Source organism: Sorex fumeus, unplaced genomic scaffold, assembly GCF_029834395.1.
Source record: "Sorex fumeus unplaced genomic scaffold, SorFum_2.1 ptg000128l, whole genome shotgun sequence".
NCBI lineage: Eukaryota > Metazoa > Chordata > Mammalia > Eulipotyphla > Soricidae > Sorex > Sorex fumeus.
In genome coordinates, this window is record NW_026606185.1 from 16,485,475 (window position 1) to 16,506,414 (window position 20,940).

Below are 20,940 nucleotides of genomic sequence, written 5' to 3' on the forward strand. Positions count from 1 at the left end.
GAGTACATTCCACCAAAGGAAAAAAAAGTATTTCTATTATTTTCATTCCTCAAATCCTTCCATGATTCTAACAGTATCTACAATTTCTCTTGACTTCTGTACCTACAGACACACAGAGAGCCTCAGATAAAGCACTTCTGAAATGAATATTCACTAACTCCTCTGAGGAGCTTAGTCAGGATTTCCTAGGAAACAGCTCAACCTGGGGGTTCGGTCAGACAGACAGTGGGTCAGAGCTGGCACCAGATACGGCTAGCTAGCATTTAAACCAGGAGCAGTGATATTTTCATAACCCATATGTGGTATCAGAGTCATCCTATTTAGCTGGGGTGAATTAAGAGTCTTAACTGAGGACCTGGATATCTTGTTATAAATGCACTTATAACTGTCAGCCAGGTGGCCAGAGTGATCGAAATCTCAGAGTAATAAATTCTGGACAACTGTATAAATAATGTAGACAGGTAGAGCTTTATAGAAACTAGCGGAAACCTAGAGGACAAGATAACCATCAGCAATAGCAGGGATGAACCTGGAATGTATCAGGTAAATGAAATAAGCTAGAGATAGAAAAATAAACCCTACATGGTCTTACATGTGGAATCTGAAAAAATCAAGTAGAAGCAGAAAGGAGGGGTAGGATCAGAATAGCGAAGGGCAGTTGGGGGCTCTGGGATCTGCGTGTCAAAGAGAATTGAGTGGCAGTTATAAAAGATGAAGGAGCGTGGAAATCTAATGTCCAGCATGATGACTTGGATGTTAATACTGTACTGAATCTGTGTATTGGTGAAGAGAGTAGATTTCAGTTGCTCTCACCATGTATAAAACACATGTAACCATGTGACCAGATGCCACTTTCCTGGGTGTAACAGTTATTTTTCCTTGCATTTGGATAGGAAATAATCATGTGGCCATCTGAAATGCATACAACTTTTACTTAAAAATAGGAGAGAAAAGAGATGAAATGTGTAGTGGGAAAAGCCTCTGGACTCTATGAAAACTGAGAGGTAAGATGAAGTGAGAAGCTAGGAGACCTGGACCTTCTTCCTGACAGTACAAAACAAGCCATTTGATGAGATGATGCCCAAGGCCTTGGGTCCCAGATGGAGAGTGAGAGCTAGAAAATCAGTCCTGGAGATGAGGAGGAAGAGTGATAGCCAGACACAGGGGCTGGAGCAGAACAGAGCTGGTGTGTGGCACAAGATGGGGAGGGTTATTGGGCAGCTCTGGTTGTGCAAAAAATGGCAGTGGCAGTGCCCGCAGTTACCCACTAGCTCATTGCTTTGTAGCCAAGACTTCCAAATGCTGTCCACTGTTCACTGTTCTCCCATTGTTCATCAATTTGCTTGAGTGGGCACCAATAACATCTCACAACAAATTGTGAGGCTTGTTTTTTACTGTTTTTGGCATATTGAATATGTCACGGAGAGCTTGCCAGGCTTTGCCGTGTGGGCGAGATATTCTCGGTAGTTTGCCCGGCTCTCCGAGAGGGGGGAAGGAATTGAACACAGGTTGGCCATGTCAGCCGCGTGCAAGGCAAATGCCTTATCAACTGTGCTTTCATGCCAGCCCCCTCCAAATACTAAAATTCTTTTTCCCATTTCAAATAACTTACTAAGTCAGCCAGTCTCAGAAAGGTAAATAAAACTGAAGAAGAAAATATATATGTATGGATACATACATATATATGTATATATAACAGTTTTGTCTTTTATTTTTAGGGGTGCTCCCAAACAGTGCTTAGGGCCCTGGAGATTATTCCAGAGACGTTTGACCAACTGGAACAGAAGTCTAGCTTCTAGGCCTGAAGTGGTGGTGTGACTTGGTCCAAAGCACCCTTGATGAGCTTGGGGTCTCCAGGCACATGGCAGTGCTTGGGAGTCTTGAGGTCTACACCTAGCAGTGCTTGGGGGTTCAGGTCATGCTGGGGGGACTGAATGAGAGTCAGGCAAATGCTTCTACCCTTCACCTCTGTGTTATCTTCTTGGCTCTTCAATGTTTTTTTTAAAAAACAGAGTTTTTTGGCATGCCTCTCAAAAAGTTCTATGGGGTCCAAATGCATTCCCGATGATAACTCAGCTAACTGGTCAGTCAAGACAATGCCAGGACCTGCCAAAGAGGTGCTGTGCAGATAGCAACTGGCATGCTGCAGGGCCATGTGGTACTGGGTTTGGGGCTGGGTATGCTCATGCAGGGATGGACTCTTGCCCCTTGTGCCATTTCTCTGGTCCTCAATATTATAAATATGTGTGGGGTGTGGGGAGGGTATTTTGCTGTTTTTTGCTTATTTTATTTTGGGCCACATTCAACAGTACTTAAGGATTCAAGGGTTAAATAAAACCCTAAGTTAACAGTTTTGTAAACCACAGAACCTAAATAATATAACAAATAAATAAATAAATAAATAAATAAAATGATCAGATCAGTTTTCTAACTTAACACTTGTCATCTGAAAACCATTAGGTTGGCTCTGTGAATAGTTAAAGAGAATTAGAATATATTCCATGAAAACCCACCCCTATTTTTAGTATAAAACATGTGGAGATGCACTATCTCCACCTAACTAGAGAACACTGTTATGTACAAGTTATGTTCAAAATTATTAAAATTAAAACAAATTTAAGATTTACATCCTTGGTAGCAGCCACACTTCACAGGCTCACATTGTTCGGTCAATGTCTTGTTTAGAGCAGACACAGAACTTGCTGTAACTGCAGACAATGCTGTTAGGGCATCTGCTATAGAATCTATACTGTCCTGCTAAGCAATACTAACTAACTCAAGGAAATAGATTTCACTACACTTTCACAGTCAATAAAGCTAATACATTGCTCCCCTGAAATACTCTAGCCATTCAAGCCTATTTCCTCATTGTTTTGTTTTTAAGTTTTAATTTTTTTTACCTATTTTTTGAAATAGCATGAGTTCTCTTAGTACCTTGTCAGTACCTTAGCGCAGTCATGTATGACTTAGAGCATGTTAATGCTGGGGAATGAACAGCTTCAGCCCTGAGAAAAGGAGGCTCATCAATCTACCAGGCATCTCAGCATCGTTACGGAACATTAATGAGGTTGGGCTCGATTTAAAATCTGTCCAAGGCATTATAGATTGGTAACATTCCATTTCAAAGGAACAGGGAATTTCTGAGATATAATCCTAGCTCTTTTGCTAATGAGTGTTGTGATATGGGGACCATCATTTAACTTCTGAGTTTCAGCTTCCTGTCCTTAAAATGGGGCTATTACTGACCTACCTAACCCAAGTGTCTGCAGGATTAATGAGTTAATGTTTGCTTGAGAACTCTGAGCTCCTTGCATTAAGCTGTGCTGTGCATCATTATTTCCATTCATGCTCATGTAGCAGCTGGGAAACATTAGGACTATTATGTTTCCTCTTTCTAAAATGCATTATTTTTCCTCTCAGCATCTTACCATTACCTGTTACCCAAATCTTAAATCTAAATGTAAGACTAGCCCCATATCAAGACACATTGACATAGTGTGGGTATTTAGGAAGTTTTTCTTTCTTTAATTACGATTATGATACCACTTTTCTAACAGGATCAAGGTGGTAATTTCACTGTAAATTCTCACCACATGAGGCTGGTGGTCAATCTTAGCAGACGTGAAAAGGAAGTTATACTCCAGCACAATTACATTGTCAACACTTACATGCAATGATATTCCCATATCTGTTCTTCATTCTGTTCTCATCTTTCTTAGCAGAATCCCATGGTGCAGACTGCCCTTCAAAGAAGCTCTGGAAGAAAGAGAAAAGTGACACAAAGAATTACAATTTGATGCAGTAAACACAGGGATCTTACTGCTGGACCATGGTCTTAAAAAGCTGTAACAAGAGTCAAGAAGAAAAGCAGTATTTGCAGGAATGAGAAATGGATTATTAAACTATTTCATTTAATTTTCCCCCTTTAGTTATTATCTGACAAACATATATGGGGTCTGAAGACAGAACCCCAAATTTATCTGTACAATCCAATAAAAATAGCTGTGTTCACCAACTTTAGTGTTTAATACAGAAAATGGAGCATTCCAATTTCTTAATTATGTTACCATTTTTGAATATTCTCCTGAGAGATATAAAATATATTTTTCCATCAATTGTTAACTGAAAGGTTATTTTTTGCTAAAATCTAATAGAGGCAGGCTAGCTATGATTTCATAACTATAGGATTAAAATCCTGTAATACATTGAGCTAGAGTTTTCTCTTCATTTTTTAAATGGTGTTTTAATGTCCATTTATTCAAGAATTTGGAATTTTTATATCTAGGGTCTTTAATCTCATGTTATTAATCATATATATTTCTTTTATTAATTGACAAGGAAAAAAGAAATTTAGGATTTTTCTTTCATATTTTGTCCACTATACGATGTGGTGGTGGCCTGGCAAGCTACCTGTTACGTATTTGATATGCCAAAAACAGTAACAACAAGTCTCACAATTTGTTGTGAGACGTTACTGGTGCCCACTTGAGCAAATCGATGAACAATGGGAGGACAATGCTGCAGTGCTACATTTTGTCCACATTTCATTTTACCTTGATATTATCAGCTAACAATGATGCAATGGGAATAAGGATGGTAGAAGAAGCATTTAGTAAAACTGATTTGCTGTTTATGATATAACTTTTCTTATAACTCTTTTTTATTTTTAAATTATGTATTTATTTATTTGTTTTTATTTTTTTAATCTTATTGAGGGCTGGAGCGATAGCACAGCGGGTAGGGCGTTTGCCTTGCATGCGGCCAACATGGCCGACCCGAGTTCGATTCCTCCGCCCCTCTCGGAGAGCCCGGCAAGCTACCGAGAGTATTCGATATGCCAGACACAGTAACAACAAAGTCTCCAATGGAGACGTTACTGGGCCCGCTCGAGCAAATCGATGATCAATGGGAAGGCCTTTACCTTTACCTTTTACCTTTTAATCTTATTGAATCCAAGGACAGTAGATACAAGGGACAGGAAGATTGCTCCATAGCTAGAAGTCTGCCACATGAGCAGAGGGGGCAAGGCAGCTGGAATAGACAAGGGATCACTAAGAAAGTGATGGCTGGAGGAATTGGTTAGGATGGGAGATGTGTGTTAAAAGTAGATGATGGACCAAACATGATAACCTCTCAGTATCTGTATTGTAAACCATAATTCCCCAAAGTAGAGAGAGAGTATAAGGAATATTGTCTGCCATGGAAACTTTTCTTATAATTCTTGCCACCAATTGGGATAGGGGATGAATGCATACGGATGGAGCAATAAATGAAAGTAAATTTCTGAAATGGCTTGAGAACAAGGGGTGAGAACTCACATCCTGAAACATGCTCTATGATGGTTCCAAGCTAGGGAAACTTAAAAAAAGATTCGACTTCCTCCAAACTAAATCACTTAATGGTCAGCGCCTTACCAAAAGAAGCCTTACCAAAATAAGTTAACACTTATTTCACATGATATATGCATCACATACTTATTAATATTTGTACCATATACTTATTGGGCTGGAGCGATAGCACAATGGGTAGGGTGTCTGCATTGCACACAGTCGACCCGGGTTCAATTCTTCTGCCCCTCTCGGAGAGCCCTGCAAGCTACCAGGAGTATCCTGCCTTAATGGCAGAGCCTGGCAAGCTACCCGTGACGTATTCAAGTTGCCAAAGACAGTAACAAGAAGTCTCTCAATGGAGATGATACTGATGCCCGCTCGAGCAAATCTATAAACAACAGGAGAACAGTGCTACCATATACTTAATAGTGCTTACAAGAGTAAATTAGACTAGAAAGAAAATGCTATTAAGAAAATAATCAGAAGGCTGAAGAGAGTGCAGTAGCTGGTAGGGTTCTTGCCTGCACCTGACCTGGGTTTGGTACTTGGCACCCCATAAGGTCCCTGAGTCCCTTCAGGAGTGATCTCTGAGCACACGAGCCAGGAGGTAAGCCCTGAACACAACTTGGTATAATCCCTAAAACAAAGAAACAGAAAAAAACAAAAACCAAACAACCCCCTGCCACCCCCCCTCCCAAAAAAAAGAAAAAAGAATCAGGAAACTTTAGTACTAATTGTACTAATGAAGACATAACATTTATGTTGTTGACAAGAAAATTCACAAATTAATGGATCCATGATCCCATATTATCCAAGGACCAACTATATTTACTGCTTAGTTTGCAAGTCAAGAGAACCTATTTATTGTTCCTTTTCATGGGACCAGGGGCACCTCATTAGCAAGCTGTTCTGTGATACTACTGCAGTGGGACAGTTCTGCTCACAGAACCCATGGTGACTGCAAACTTGGTGGACAGCACTCAGTTTAGCCACAATGGTCTCTGCCATCAGACTGGAAACCCTGGGGTCAGGTCCTGCAGGCTCTTCAGTTTCTGTTCCTGCAGAGCCCTGTGCTCATGGTAGGAGTTCCGTCATTAGTCACTGAATGAAGGAGCATCTGCAGTGTTTGGTGGCAGTCTACTAGGCTTTGATGTCAAAAACAAAGCTCGACTTCTGCATATTTGTCTGTGTGGGACTGCCCACACTGGGAGAGTCTGCAATAAGCACCCTGGGCTTATTTTATTCCCCTGCACTCTGCAAGGTCCATGCTGTTATCTTGACCAGCTGTGGACCAATAATACTGTACGCCTAACTCTTCACAGGGCCAGCTGGAAACAGAGACCTGTGCCCACGTGATCCCTCTGACTCAGGCCTTCCACAACACAAAGTGGCAGGAGGACAACATAACGACAGGCAGAATTTAATTTGTCCATCTTGATTTACAGTGCTTTGATTATAAATCTTCTTGATACCTCTTATCAGTTTTTATATTTATCATGTTGTAAATGAAACATGGAGCTGACCTGGGCCAGCTAAACTATATACTCACAGTTATGTTAAAAGAATCATACTATACATTACTAATTGAAGTGTCATGCCTTGTAAGAAGCAGGAGAAATACAAGTGAAAACATTTTCAAGTTTTTAATAGTTTAAGTCAATAGATATATAGAGAGTGAAAACCATTAGTTAATTCCTTGCAGAAAAAGACCATTACATGATCAGAAGATTTATTTAAACATTATTACTTCTATTTTGCCATAAAGCATTCATTTAAAAATAGCTTCAGGGATTATAAAGTCATACTCTTTCTGAAAGGTCTTTGTTACTCCATGAATGACAATTATTTTACAGTTGAGTAATAACTATTATTTGACTTCCCTTATAACAATTGAATCGACATTGACATTGTCATGATGTAATTATCAATTTCACTTCCCTTTGTATTCCATGCCTATTTGAATTTTGCTTTTTTTGTAGAAAGTGAAGAAGGTTCCTGACACCTTGGTGTCTTCTAGTAGATTCATGGCCACAGTGTGTGTGTGGTGTGTGTGTGTGTGTTTGTGTGTGTGTGTGTGTGTGTGTGTGTGTGTGTGTGGAGAGAGAGAGAGAGAGAGAGAGAGAGAGAGAGAGAGAGAGAGAGAGAGAGGGAGGGAGAGAGAGACACACACAGAGACAGAGAGACAGAGAGTCCTGTCTGTTCACCTCACAGCTGTGCTTCCTTAGTATTTGTGGTAATCATAGGACTTCTAATAGCCCTTGCTCTTAAAAACAGTTATTTACATTTGATTGTTTTCATTCAATTGGTGACCAGGAAACAGATACAAATAACAATGAAACATGAAAAGATACCCAACCTCCTTACATTCTAGTTCTTCCTGGTGTTCCCTCCTAGCACAGTTTCATATGGGGGGGATTCAGGTGCTACCCAGGCATATTGCATTATTACAGGGGACACTGAGAAGTTCTTGTCAACTGATGAAACCCATTATTCCTGTCAACCCCAGGAGAGAATTAGCTCTGAGGGAATGGCTCCCTCACCAACAGCTGAGCAACACTGCACAGAAAGACCACAAGCAGCCTGGAGCAGACTTCTCTGCTCTCTTTGCTTTGTTTGTTTTTTTGTTTTGTTTTGTTTTTTAATTTTTATTAGTGAGACGCCATGAGGTACAGTTGTATCTTCAAAGACGTCACGCCACTGGCCAAGCAAGTGAAAACAGAGATAGACAAATGGGACTATCTTAAACTAAGAAGCTTCTGCACCTCCAAAGAAACAGTGACCAAAATACAAAGACAGTCTACAGAATGGGAAAGGATATTCGTCGAATACACATCCGACAAGGGGTTGATATCAAGGATATACAAAGTACTGGTTGAACTCCACAAGAAGAAAACATCCAACCCCATCAAAAAATGGGGCGATGAAATGAATAGAAACTTTCTCAAAGAAGAAATCCGAATGGCTAAAAGGCACATGAGAAAATGCTCCACATCATTAATCATCAGGGAGATGCAGATCAAAACCACAATGAGATATCATTTCACACCACAGAGACTGGCCCACATCCACAAGAACAAAAGCAACCGGTGCTGGCAGGGATGTGGCGAGAAAGGGACCCTCCTTCCTCTGCTTTTTTTTTTTTTTTTAGGTGAAACATTTTTAATGTTGTTACTTAAAAAGTATCTATTACTAACTTGCCTCTGATTATGTGATGTCAGGCTATAAAATAATTTGGGGATTGAAAAAATAGGATTGTGCACTGAAATTTGGGTCTCTAGAACATTCCTTCATGATATTTTAGGATCTTCACACACTTTTAACTTTGCAAGTGATCTAGCATTTCTCTTTTATAATTACATAGAATAAAGTTGTTGTTCATAGAGTTGAATACTTTTGAATTGGAATAATTGTTTGCTTTATTTTTTTAATTAATTAAAAAAATTTTATTAGTGAGACATCATGAGGTACAGTTGTAGACTTACACATTTTTGTGCTTGGGTTTCAATTATACAATGATCAAATACCCATCCCTCCACCAGTGCCCATTTCCGGGATAGACAGTAAGATTGCATTCATCTGGGGAACATAAAGTAACAAAATAGGAGACTAACACCCAAGAATGGCCGAGATTAGTACCAGGAATTTTACTCCATGGCTTGGAGGCCAGCCACACATGCTAGGGGTAAAGGGAGCTCAGACAGAGAAGGGCGCACCAAATAAAGGGTGTTGGGAGGATCCTCCCAGGATGGGAGAAGCATGCTGAAAGTAGACTACAGACCAAACATGATTGTCACCCATTGCCTCTTTTGCAAACCACAACACCCAATAAGAGAGAGAGAGAACAAAAGGGAATGCCTTGCCACAGAGGCAGGGTGGAGGGGGGGATAGGGAGTGGGAGGGATACTGGGATCTGTGGTGTTGGGAAATCTGCTTTGTTTTTTAAGGCCACACCCAGCAGTGCTCAGGGCTTACTCCAGCCCCTGCATCAGGTATTACTCCTGGAGGGCCCCAGAGACAAAGAGGGATGTTATTCAATGGTATCCTTTTCAAAGACATTTTGGCTTTAGCTATTATTTTTTATTGCTTTAAACAAAACAATACACAATTTTACATGATTTTCTCACATGCTTCCTTCCTTCATGGGGGGTAAAACAAAAGATTCTTTAGTTAATCTACTTTTTTTTCAATTCTTAAAAAAGGTCAAAGGTTAAATGCATTCTTTCTTAAATAAAATTTTTATTTATTTATTTTTTTATTTTAATGAATAACTGTGAGATACAATTACAGACTTACAAACTCTTGTGATTACGTTTCAATCAAACAATATTCGAGTACCCATCCCTCCACCAGTGCCCACTCTCCACCACCAATGTTTCCAGTGTCCCTCCCGCCACCCTCACCCCTTCCCACCCACTGCCTCTGTGGCAGACACATTCCCTCTTACTCTCTCTCTTCTTTTGGATGTTATGTTTTGACATGCCTGCTTTTAAAATGATGAAAATTGAATTACTTAATTCCTTGAGAAGGATTTACTCTGGACCAATAGACTTAGGAAGCAAGCAATCATCACATAATGTGTCACATCTAGAGAACAACTGCAAATATGGAATTTGCTGACAGTAAAACCAAATATTTTCATTCTCTTTTTCTGGGCTACACGTGGTGATGCTTAGGGCTTACTTCTGGCTCTGCATTCAGGAACCATTGCTTGGGGACCGGTATATTGGATGCAGTGGATTGAATTTGGGCCATGTGCAAGGCAGCGAGGCCTACCATTGTGCTGTCATTCTGGCCCCTCAGGCATGTTTTAAATACTCTTGGTGCTGAAGGAAAAGTCAGATCCTCAAAGACATCAGTGGTTTTCTGAGTTTCTGCTTGGGTCTGGCTTCTGAGTGACACAGTGGGCTGCCTTGCATGGTGGCTGTCTGTGCTCATGGGAACCCTGATGTTCAACGGTAAGCCAGCACCAGCGCCTTCCCAACTTCTCACCTTAGTTTGCTCCATAAATTTATGAGGTTCACTAAACTCCAATTCAATCCATGCACGGGTATGGCTTTGAAATAAAGGCCTGATAGCTCAAACCATCCTGCAGCATCTGATGACTTTCGCTTCTGGGAGCAATCAGGTAAGGACAAGTTTGGGAGACAGACCAGGAAGGTCCACACTCCCAGCATACTTCTTGCAGAGGAATCTTAAATACGGCATGCACATTTAGGCAATATTTAGTGTTTCTGGAAGATTTTTAATATGCAGATACAAATCTGATATACCAACTATGGACTTTTTACTATAAAAAAACATTTTATGTATTTTTGGGATTTAAGTTAATGGTCTCACTGCACCTTCGGCTGGAATTTTCATAAATATACTTATACTTTGACTCTACTTAAAATGTAATTAAAGTGTTTTCTCTGACTACCTTAGCTCATATATACTAAGAAAAGGCAGCAAACTTGGGAACCACTCTGAAAGAATAATAAGCCTCTGAAACAATAAAAATGAAACCAGGCAAGCTCTAGTGAATACCAATGACTTCTCCACTTTTAGATGCAGCACTCTCCCTGGGCACACAGCAGAAGGAAATTGAACATCCCTCACACAGTCATTTTTTTTTCTGAATAGGAAACATGTTTTTGTGATTCAATAACTTCCTCCGCCACCCCTCCTACCACCGTCATTTTCCACAGGATATAATTATACATCTCCGGTGCCCACCTCAAGAGAACGTTACTCCAAAATGATGCACTCCGTTAAAAATGCCACAGCTCCCAGATATTAAAAAAGAGAGAGAAAAAAAATCCGATTCAATAGAAAAGCTGCCAGGAAGAAAGGAATGCAGGTCAAGGCTGTACATAATGTACAGTATGTTTTCAGGCATTGCAGGGTCAAGTTTTTTTAGAAACTTCTGAAATTGAATTTTCCCTGCCTTTCTTATATGAATAAAACTGTGCACATAAAATGACTAAAATCACCACGCTGCAAAGGGAAGATGAACTCACTGGGGCATGCAAAGTCTCTGAACTTTCTTTGTTTTCTCCCCGTACTTCTCCCTCGGTTCTCCCAAGCGCTGCACTTTATTAGGATCATATAAACTCTTTATTGCTATCATACAGGGCATCAAACATACCCCAAATTGCCTGAGAGGCCACAGAATGAAGTGCCAGTGGGAAAGTGTCCTCAGAAGCTGAGATCCACGCACAGCAATCACGGTCATTACACAGTGCCCCAAGTCAAGGCTGCAAAAGGGACCATGTGGCAATAAAGGTAGGAAGAGAGGGACTGAATGAAAAACAAGAATCTAGATACACAAACTGTATTATAATTATTTTAATCCAAAGCATCTAAATGTGAAGACTCTGATATTTTTAAGGAAGCTATTAATCAATCTCAGTGTTTCAAATGTCCATATTTTATCACCACTTAACCTAATTCCAGTTTGTAGGCATTTTCTATTTTGCAGGAGTCTGGTAGGTGATACTCTTGACAACAGCTGTCATGGTGACTTCCTTGATCAAACTCTTTCTTTTGCAAATAGAATTAAGGTTTGTAGCTTAAAAAAAAATCATGATGCTTTGCCATCTGGAAATAGTCCCTCATGTTGTCTGATTGAATTTTTGAATATGGATTTTATTCTGATGACTATTACTCTGAATGGATGACTTTGCACAGCAGTATCATTTATGAATAATATATGTATACGGGATCTTTGAAGCTCTATCAAGTCTTTTTACTTCTATTCCATAGGAAATGATGTTTAGGATCAAAGGCACAATTGCTTGAAATCATCCATCCAATTAGTAGAAGAGCTGACTCAGACCCAAGGCCACCTTGCTCTAAAATCAGTGCTCTTCTCAGCTGGCCCCAAGGCTGGGGGGAAAGGCTTGGCTTCAAGGTCACTGCATTACATGGCACATGTACTTTAATGTTACCATTGTCGTGGACCAAAGTCCTCAAGAGTTTTGACTTCCACTTTTTTATGGACTATCTTTATCCCATTTCTTAGTGTTGGTGCCATCTGCACAGTAATTTTCCTGGGGAGTTGAAGTCATGTGTACCCCAGAGGCAGTCTCAATCTACTTGCTTTTCTTTAAATGTGTCCAATTTCAAAGCCCTTTTTCCCGTCTTCAAAATCACAGTAAGATTAAGCTCTCAATAAGGAGGTGACATATCTCTCAAGTGTCTGAGAACAAACAAAACAAAACAAAAAAGCTACCAAAAAATCTGAAACCACTAAACAAGTGGAGAGAGAGAAAAACAAACAAACAAACAAACAAACAAACAAGCCATAGGGTAAAGAGCAATAAAAATGGTAACCACGGAGCACAGTCTGTCGAGGAACATTCCATGGATAGGGCCAATGTTCCCTTAAATTACAGAGATTGATGCGCAGTAAAGGACCTTGAAAAAGGAGGTTATTTAGCTGAAATTGAGCTAAGTTTGGTGGGCCATTCATTTTAAGAGGCAGGAAGTAGCTCTTTGGGAATTTACAAAGCTTTTTGACTTGCATTTTTCTTTCCTTTGTTCTCTCTAAGAGAGCTTAATGATAAGACCTGCAATTCTCTCAGGGCCCAGAATCCCCTCTTAGTAGATACCTTCTCAGGGTTGGAAGCTTTTGCCTTCCTACACATGGATTAGTCCTCACAGGCTGATGTGTGAGATAGACACTTTAGAGTCTTAGGGTGTACTTGGTTCCATGACACTTGGCCCTGACGGGGTCTGTCAAAGGACCGACAGGGAGGATAGTTTTATGTTTAAAATTTAAGGCTGACTCTGCAAATTTGTTCTAGGTAGTTCTGATAGGGTCTAGGTTGTTTGTTTCTCAGCAAGGTTAAGGTCGTAAAGGGACTGAACTCTAAGGGATTGATCAAAGTGCTTATATTCCTTATATAAAAATTGAGCAGTTTACCTTTTTTGAATTGGCTACTGCCTATTTCTTGCATGTCATGAGATTAATAAGTTTTAAAATATTTTGGAATTTAGCCTGGCCTCACTCAATGTATGACCCTGCGAACTGTTAAAGAGGCCACAATAATTGGGTGGGATGTTAATACAGTGATGTCAGTGAGCAACTCTTCATGTATGGGTTGAAAGAGGACTGTGATGCTTTTAAGTTAGATGAAAGTATAGGATTCAAATGCTTTGCTGTTTGAGTCCAAGTTCTAGGATTGCCACCCACATTTCAGAGATAGCAATTTTCATTTCCCCTCTGATGCAGATATTGCCAGGGTTTGAGATGTTAATATCACTCCTCGAGTACTGCAATTTCCTCTACCACTGCACCTGCCTTGAAAGAGATATTTGTCATTAAGTCTGAGCTAAAGGCACAGAGACCTTCCGATGAGTAAGAGTCACCCTGCAAAATAGGCGTCTCTTAAATATCTCGTAAACAAATGGATATTCTTGCAAAAATTCAGCTGCTACTGTCCAAGTCCAGCACAAAAGCTTAGTTCCCATTTGTGTTTCACCTTCATCATTGAAGTACCCTCTTAACCTCCCTCAAGTTTTATTCATTTCTTCTAGGGGGAGCTTTTAAAACCATCCCTGGGTACTGAAACTTTGTTCTGTCTGAAAACCTGGCAAGTCTCCCTACTAGAAAATGGCAGTCATATAGATTGAGAGACTCAGCAATATAAGGCACATCTAGAAGACGGTAAGAGTTCACTCAGGCCTAGTCCTCCCTGTTTTTGGTCTGACATTAAGGTTGAGACTAATGACAGTAAAGTCATACTGGCTTTGCTGCTATTCTTTGGCTACTATCTGTCTGAAAATAATCCTTTCCAACTTTTTCTCCATAAATTCTTTGCTTTTCCTCTACTGAGTCTACACAGTATTTGGAAATAGGGTATTGTTTTCCTCTCTGAAAAAAATCATATATCCTTTCCATCCTTTCTGGGCAAACTATGAGTTTTAAAATGCCCTCACCTCAGGGGGGGAAAAGTCCTCACCTCAGAAATCACAGCTCCATCAAATGTGATGAAAAAAATCTAAGGATTTTTTTAGACATGACAGGCTTGGAAATGAATAGGTATAGCAGAAAAGGGAATTTTAATGAGAGATTTGTGACTCCTTTTGACATCTATTAATTTATAAAACCTATCAGCACAATTCCTATTTTTTTCCTGCAGTACCTAAGTCATGGCGATTAAAAATAAAAATTAACAAAGAATTATTTTAGAAATTTGAAAATCAAGGTTAAGAAGTACCCTTTCAAATAGTTTAGTGAAAAATAATTGCATCATAATTAACTGTCAAAAAGTTCAATTTCTCCTTTGAAAAGCAAACATTTTCATGAAAATTATGACCTATTATGAAATTAGAGACATAGCTGCTCTCTTTTACTAAAGATGTTTTGCTAAACATACTTCTTACTGAAAATTATGGACACCATCACTTTAGAACATATAGATTAGTTTTTTTAAGGAAAGTCTTGACTCTTATACCTTCCCTAAGAAAGGAATAGGAGGTGAATATACTAAATGAATTCAAAACAATAAGCCTGTACCAGTCACAGAGCAGGAATTCTGACAAGGTGAAGTGTCTTTGTGTGGCAAAGCGTCTTTGTGTGTCTACAGAAATTATGACATGGTGAAGTGTTTCTGTGTGGTGAAGTGCTTTTGCATGTCTACAGAAAGACAAAGTCAGTCACAGTCTCTGGAGGGAATTCTCAAAGAACTGCTTAAAGCAGATCCAACATCAGTGGTTAAAATCATCTTGCTATAGACTTGGGTGAAACACCATCCATTTTGAATATATTCTCTACAACTGGGTGCTTCATGATGATGCTTTGGGATTAGTAAATGGCTAGTAGAATAAAGGAAAGACAAAGCAAACATCTGGAAGGCAAGTGAGGATGGCAGGTGTCAGTAGTGACCCACACATTGTCCCCCAAATTACTTGTTTACCACTCTTATCATTTCCCTCTCCTCCTCACCACTTTTTTCTAATTGAGGAATTTAAACAGCATTTAAATAAGTGATTTGGTAAATGACATATCACACCAATACAATGCATGGAAAGTCAGAATACTTACAAGTCATGATAATAAATATACTGAAAGCAAAAAACATAATTCATGTAATCCTGGCAGTACTGCCTAGCCATTGATAAACCAGAGATCCTTCTGTTAGAGGAGAGAGATGGAAATGCCATTCTAGCCTCATGTTCAGGCTCACTGATGAATCAAAAGAATTCAAAGAAGCAACTGAGAAGGCAATCATTTTCCACCCTGTAATTCAGGATATGGCTTATCTTGTGGGCTTCATTATTTCAGTGGGCTTCATCAAAAAACATCTTTTTTTATATCAGTTGTTTATACATCACACTTGTTAATTCTGCATCCATTGCCAATCACTGCACAACATGGAGTGCAGACCAAAATGAAGCATAGAGTTAGGACTAGGAGTCTTGGATTTAATGCTTTGGGCTGCCTGGTCCCAAGGATGTGATCACAGGTCACACACAGAAGTTATTTTTTAATTAATCAGTAGGAATAGTACTATATTTTTTAGTTTCTTGATTGATTACTACATATATTAACACCAATGAACACCAATGAAAAGAAGCTAAAAGGAGCTTGTACATATATAGGACTATGCCACTGCTGTGAAGTTAATCGAGTAACTCAGAGAGCTTCTCTGGAAACATGCAGAGCATTAAACTCTAATTCTTGTTTCCTCCCTGACCATGGGTTCCACAGGGGTCAGTACCTAGCATGAACCTTGCATATAAGAGGAAGAGATAAATAATAGTGAATAAAAAAGTGAAAATTATGTCAGAAATTGCTACATCACAAATGTACTTAAAGATAATATATTTGAAAGATGATTATTAACATTTTTTAAAATAACATGTTAAAATTTACTCTGGTATTAATACCATCATGATTAAGAGTGATAGAAAAGACACATTTTAATGGAGATCATTGTACACAGAATTTTAAGTATACCTCTAAAATTCTTTTGTAAAGTTTTCTGTTGCTGTATTTTTAGAAACAATCTGCTGAAAGGTTAACAATTAGTTTAAGTGAACCAAGGTCAGATGCTAAAAGGAAGTAGCCAAAAGTTGTATTTGGAATCTGCTGATGCTTTAAAAAATGAACAGTTGGCCCTAATTCAAGGAACCAGATATTAGATTAAAACCCCGGGGGCACACGGTTCAGTTTTTTTACTTAGAACTACAAGAGTTGGGACTCAACTGAAAATAAGATGCTTTATACCTTTAGACGAACTGCCTTAAAACATTTTAGACATGGAAAGAGAGTTGAAAGCAAATTAAACTGAAGGGTAAATTTTGAAATGAAAATAACAAAGATGTAATGCCCTTGGAAGACTCATATTACCATCTCCATCATAAAACAGAATGAACTTCCACATAATATTCTGAGACTATTGTTTCAGCAAAGAAAATTCCTAGATGGAAATTTAATTTTTGCCAAGAAGTATAACCAGGAAAAAAATGCTGGCTAAAAAGATTATGATTACATATGAATTCTTTCACTGAATTTACATTAACCTATAAATTCAGCTACATTAAGATGTTAATAATAGATAACATTAATAATAACACAAGATAACAATTGTATCTTATTTACTATCTTCTAAAGAGTATTCTAGTAATTTTCAAAAAGCAATAGCCTTAATTTTCTTGAAGTCCACAATTTCTTGATTTTCTTTTCTTATATCGATTCTTTTTTCATACAATATCTAGAAACTCTTCATTAAGTCTTAGCCTTGCCCCCATCCCAAGTAATTTTAATTTGATTAAAAACACTGCAAAAATCTTTAAGATCTGATAACTAAATTACTATGTTGAACAATAATATTGCATGTTAAATAGTAATATTGAATAATCAACAACATTGAACCAATGATAGCAGTGTTAGTATCAGAACTTCAGACATTGAGGCTTGTCTTTGTAAACACATCACCCAGGTTCTCCTAAATGAAGTAGGAGTGGCATCCATTCCCCAGAATTTATGAATCCATCCTGTACCCTCTGGAGTTGCTGAAAAGGCTGAACTAAAGAAGCTGATTCCCCCTTTAAGGCTTCTTTAAGGGCACCAAGATACTAAGATTCAAGTGGTTCCAACCCTGATCCCAGTTCTTCAGTGATCTTAGATCACTGAAGAAAGTGCTCAAGAAGCTGTTGATCGTGAAATCACATAGTATGGGCTTCAGTATTTATAGGAAAGGCAGAGCTGAATTTGATTTGGTAATCATGAAGAAATCCCTGCAACAAACATCTTACTTTAGGTTAAAGAGATTACAGAGAAGCAGAACAATTCCAGAAGAAGATAGTAGAACAATAAAGGAATCTTTGCAGATCAGCCAGATGGTGGAAAAGCCCAAGGTTGTAGTGAAGAATGAATAGGCAAGGAAGAAGGGAAATTCAGAAAGTAGAAGGAACGTGTGAAAGCATGAATATTAATGTATGTCCAAGAAAAAGGGTATCATGAGAATTATTTTGTGCTTTTCTAATATTCCAAGTTTGTGGGATATATTAGTACCAAAAGGACCCCTTCCTTTCCTTATTGTCTCATGAAAGGTTGATCTATTATAACTCAGTTCATATCTGTCGTCTCTTGTGAGTTTCTTCGATTTTCATTGGTCTTTTGTTTCCTCCAAAATTCTATTGTAGTGTAGTGCCACTAAAGTTTTCTTTACATATCTGATATATAACATATTGTTATTTTTTATATTTATTTATTTTTTAATAGTGAGGCACCATGAGGTACAGTTGTAGACTTACACATTTTTGTGCTTGGGTTTCGATTATACAATGATCAAGCACCCATCCCTCCACCAGTGCGCATTTCCCACCACCATGGATCCCAGCATCCCCTCCCCCCCCAGCCCCCATCCCACCCTGCCTCTGTGGCAGGGTATTTCCCTCTCTCTCCTTTTGAGTGCCATGGTCTGCAAAAGAGGCATTGAGTGGCAATCATGCTTGGTCGACAGTCTACCCTCAGCATGCTCTCCCATCGTGGGCAGATCCTCCCAACACCCTTTATTTGGTGTTCCCTTCTCTTTCTGAGCTCCCCCTTCCCCTAACATGTGTGGTTGTCCTCCGGGTCATTGAGTAAAATTCCTGGTACTAATCTCTGCCATACTTGGGTGTTAGTTTCCTATTTTGTTACTTTATGTTCCCCAGATGAATGCAATCTTTCTATGTCTATCCCTTTCTTTCTGAGTCATTTCGCTTAACATGATACTTTCCATGTAGTACCAGTTGTATGTAAACTTCATGACTTCGTCTTTTCTAACAGCTACATAGTACTCCATTGTGTAAATGTGCCAGAGTTTCTTCAACCAGTCATCTGTTCTCGGGCACTCAGGTTTTTTCCAGATTCTAACATATTGTTATTTTTTAAATCACAATTAGATTATGTGCTATCCGAAGGCATTGTCTATGTCCTCACTTTTGTCAGGGAGAAGATTTGGTCACAACTGGAGGTGCTTGGTGGCTACTCCTGGCTCTGTGCAAGGGTCACTCCTAGCAGTGCTCAGGGGACCACGTAGAGCTGGGGACCGAACCAGAGTGGTAACATGTAAGGCAGGAACCTTAACTCCTGTACTATGTCTCTGATCCCCCGGTGTCCCCACTTTCAATGTACATGGCAGAGAGCTGGGTGCAAAGAGGTAGCTGTAGGACATTTGATAATGACTACAAAGTCACTGAGGTGGATCCCTCCAGTTAGGAAAGATAATGGCAGTTCTTTGATGAAAATGTTCTGCATCTGTGCTATGCATCACAAAGGCTACTGCTTTAGAAATGTTTAATGAACTGCTACTGGTAGTACCTGAACACGTGCAATAAGACGAAGGTGATAGGGGATCTAAATCTTAAATTAAATTTAAATCAGTTTAGATTTAAACATCTACAGCTGCCATACTGCACAGCTCTGCATGTGATTTATAGGGAACATATCAGTGGGGCTGAAGGGCAGAAATTGTCAGAGGATTTTCTCGCTCAGTTTTTTAAGGGAAAGTCCCTTGGCTGCATCTCAAATTGCAAGATTGCTCAGACTTCTTGGATAAGGAATATGATTTTCTCAGTGTTAGGATACAGACAAACCGTATCCTTGCTCCCCACATTCCTATGTAAAAGCCTTAATTTCCAGTACTTCTAAAGTGACTGTTTTTGGAGACAGGGCCAAGAGAAAAAAGTAAATTAAAAGAAGGTCATACATGTGGACCCTGTCAAGATGCTCAGTCACATAAAGAGGCACCAAGAAGGTGATCATGCAAAAGCCAAAAGGAAGTTCTCAGAGGAAACATATTTTGGGCACTTTGGTCATGAACTATGTAGCACTGCACTGTCCTCCCATTGTTCATCGATTTGCTTGAGCAGGCCCAGTAATGTCTCCATTGGAGACTTTGTTGTTACTGTGTTTGGCATATTGAATACATCATGGGGAGGTTGCCAGGCTCTGCTGTGCGGGCGAGATACTCTCGGTAGCTTGCCAGGCTCTCCAAGAGGGGCGGAGGAATCGAACTCCTGTCGGCCATGTTGGCTTCGTGCACGGCAAATGCCCTACCCGCTTTGCTATCGCTCCAGCCGGATGAACTATGAGTAAATAAAAATTGTTTTTATTTAAAAATAAGTCGTTAGAACAATGTATAAAATACTGTATTTAAGCCATGTAGTTGGAGGTATTTTGTCATGGAAAATAAATACCCTTACTGCATTTAGAGATGAATCAAGTTAAGGATGCACAAATGTCCAATGGAAACAATTGTGATGTATCATCCTGAAAGCTAATGTTATTTTCTTTCCCAATGGCTCTTGTGTCCATGGTGCCATGTGCAGTGTAACTACCTGTGAAGTCAAATCATTAACATTTAGGCTAACTGGCAAGCACAGGTTTGGTATCTGAAAAGTAGAATGTTTCAGGGGGATAAGTCACTGAAGCACCCGTCAGTTTAGGAAATTGAGAATGTCTTTCTCTGGGAGACACACACTTTCCTGTGCAGGTGGATATTCAGTGCTGGGTGTACAGCTGCTGCTTCTCTGAACATTCGTATTCTTATATACATATTTGAAGGCGTTAGCTACACCACTAAATCCTTACTTAAGCCATGGTTCAGGAGAGCAAGGAAGCACTCGGTCTCAACACTGCAGGCCTATGATGTGTTGATTAAAACAGAAACACTCAGAGGTAGATAAACCTCATCACTATAGCCTTCAAGACACGGAGTCCAATGAAAGAAAATGTGATCCATGGGCTTAAGCATGGCTATTAACCCACTCTTTAGATACAGCTTATTTTGTAGTGATATAGTGTGGGAAACTCCAGCAGCTAGAATTAATTAAGAAGTACATGGGGATGCTGACAAGCCAGCAGCAATCTGCAAAGTCCTGGTAGTTAATTAAGGGTCAGAGAAGGGTCTTCCTTTTTTCCAGCTCCTCCTGTTATGTGGGGCCTTGAAGGTCTTGCAAAAAAGTTGCCTTTTGCATTTTCCATTCCTAGTGGTAGAAGGTGAACTCAGGCAAGGTCAGTATTGCATCACTGTCCTTCCAAATGTTCACATTTAGATCATCCTTTATAGATGAGAACATTTTCCAGGATATATGACCCTTGCAAAGAGGCAATTTCAAACATTCTCAGAGT

General features: G+C 39.4%; 1 protein-coding gene across 7 annotated transcripts in view; it reads right to left on the bottom strand.

The window, feature by feature from the left end:
• PTPRM (protein tyrosine phosphatase receptor type M) overlaps nucleotides 1-20,940 on the bottom strand; it is an 890,665-nt gene that overhangs the window by 103,076 nt on the left and 766,649 nt on the right. For all 7 annotated transcript variants that reach the window (XM_056137857.1, XM_056137858.1, XM_056137855.1 and 4 more), the window contains one exon: nucleotides 3,669-3,756. In XM_056137857.1, the coding sequence (XP_055993832.1) occupies nucleotides 3,669-3,756 (88 nt within the window). The remainder of the gene's footprint in view (nucleotides 1-3,668; nucleotides 3,757-20,940) is intronic.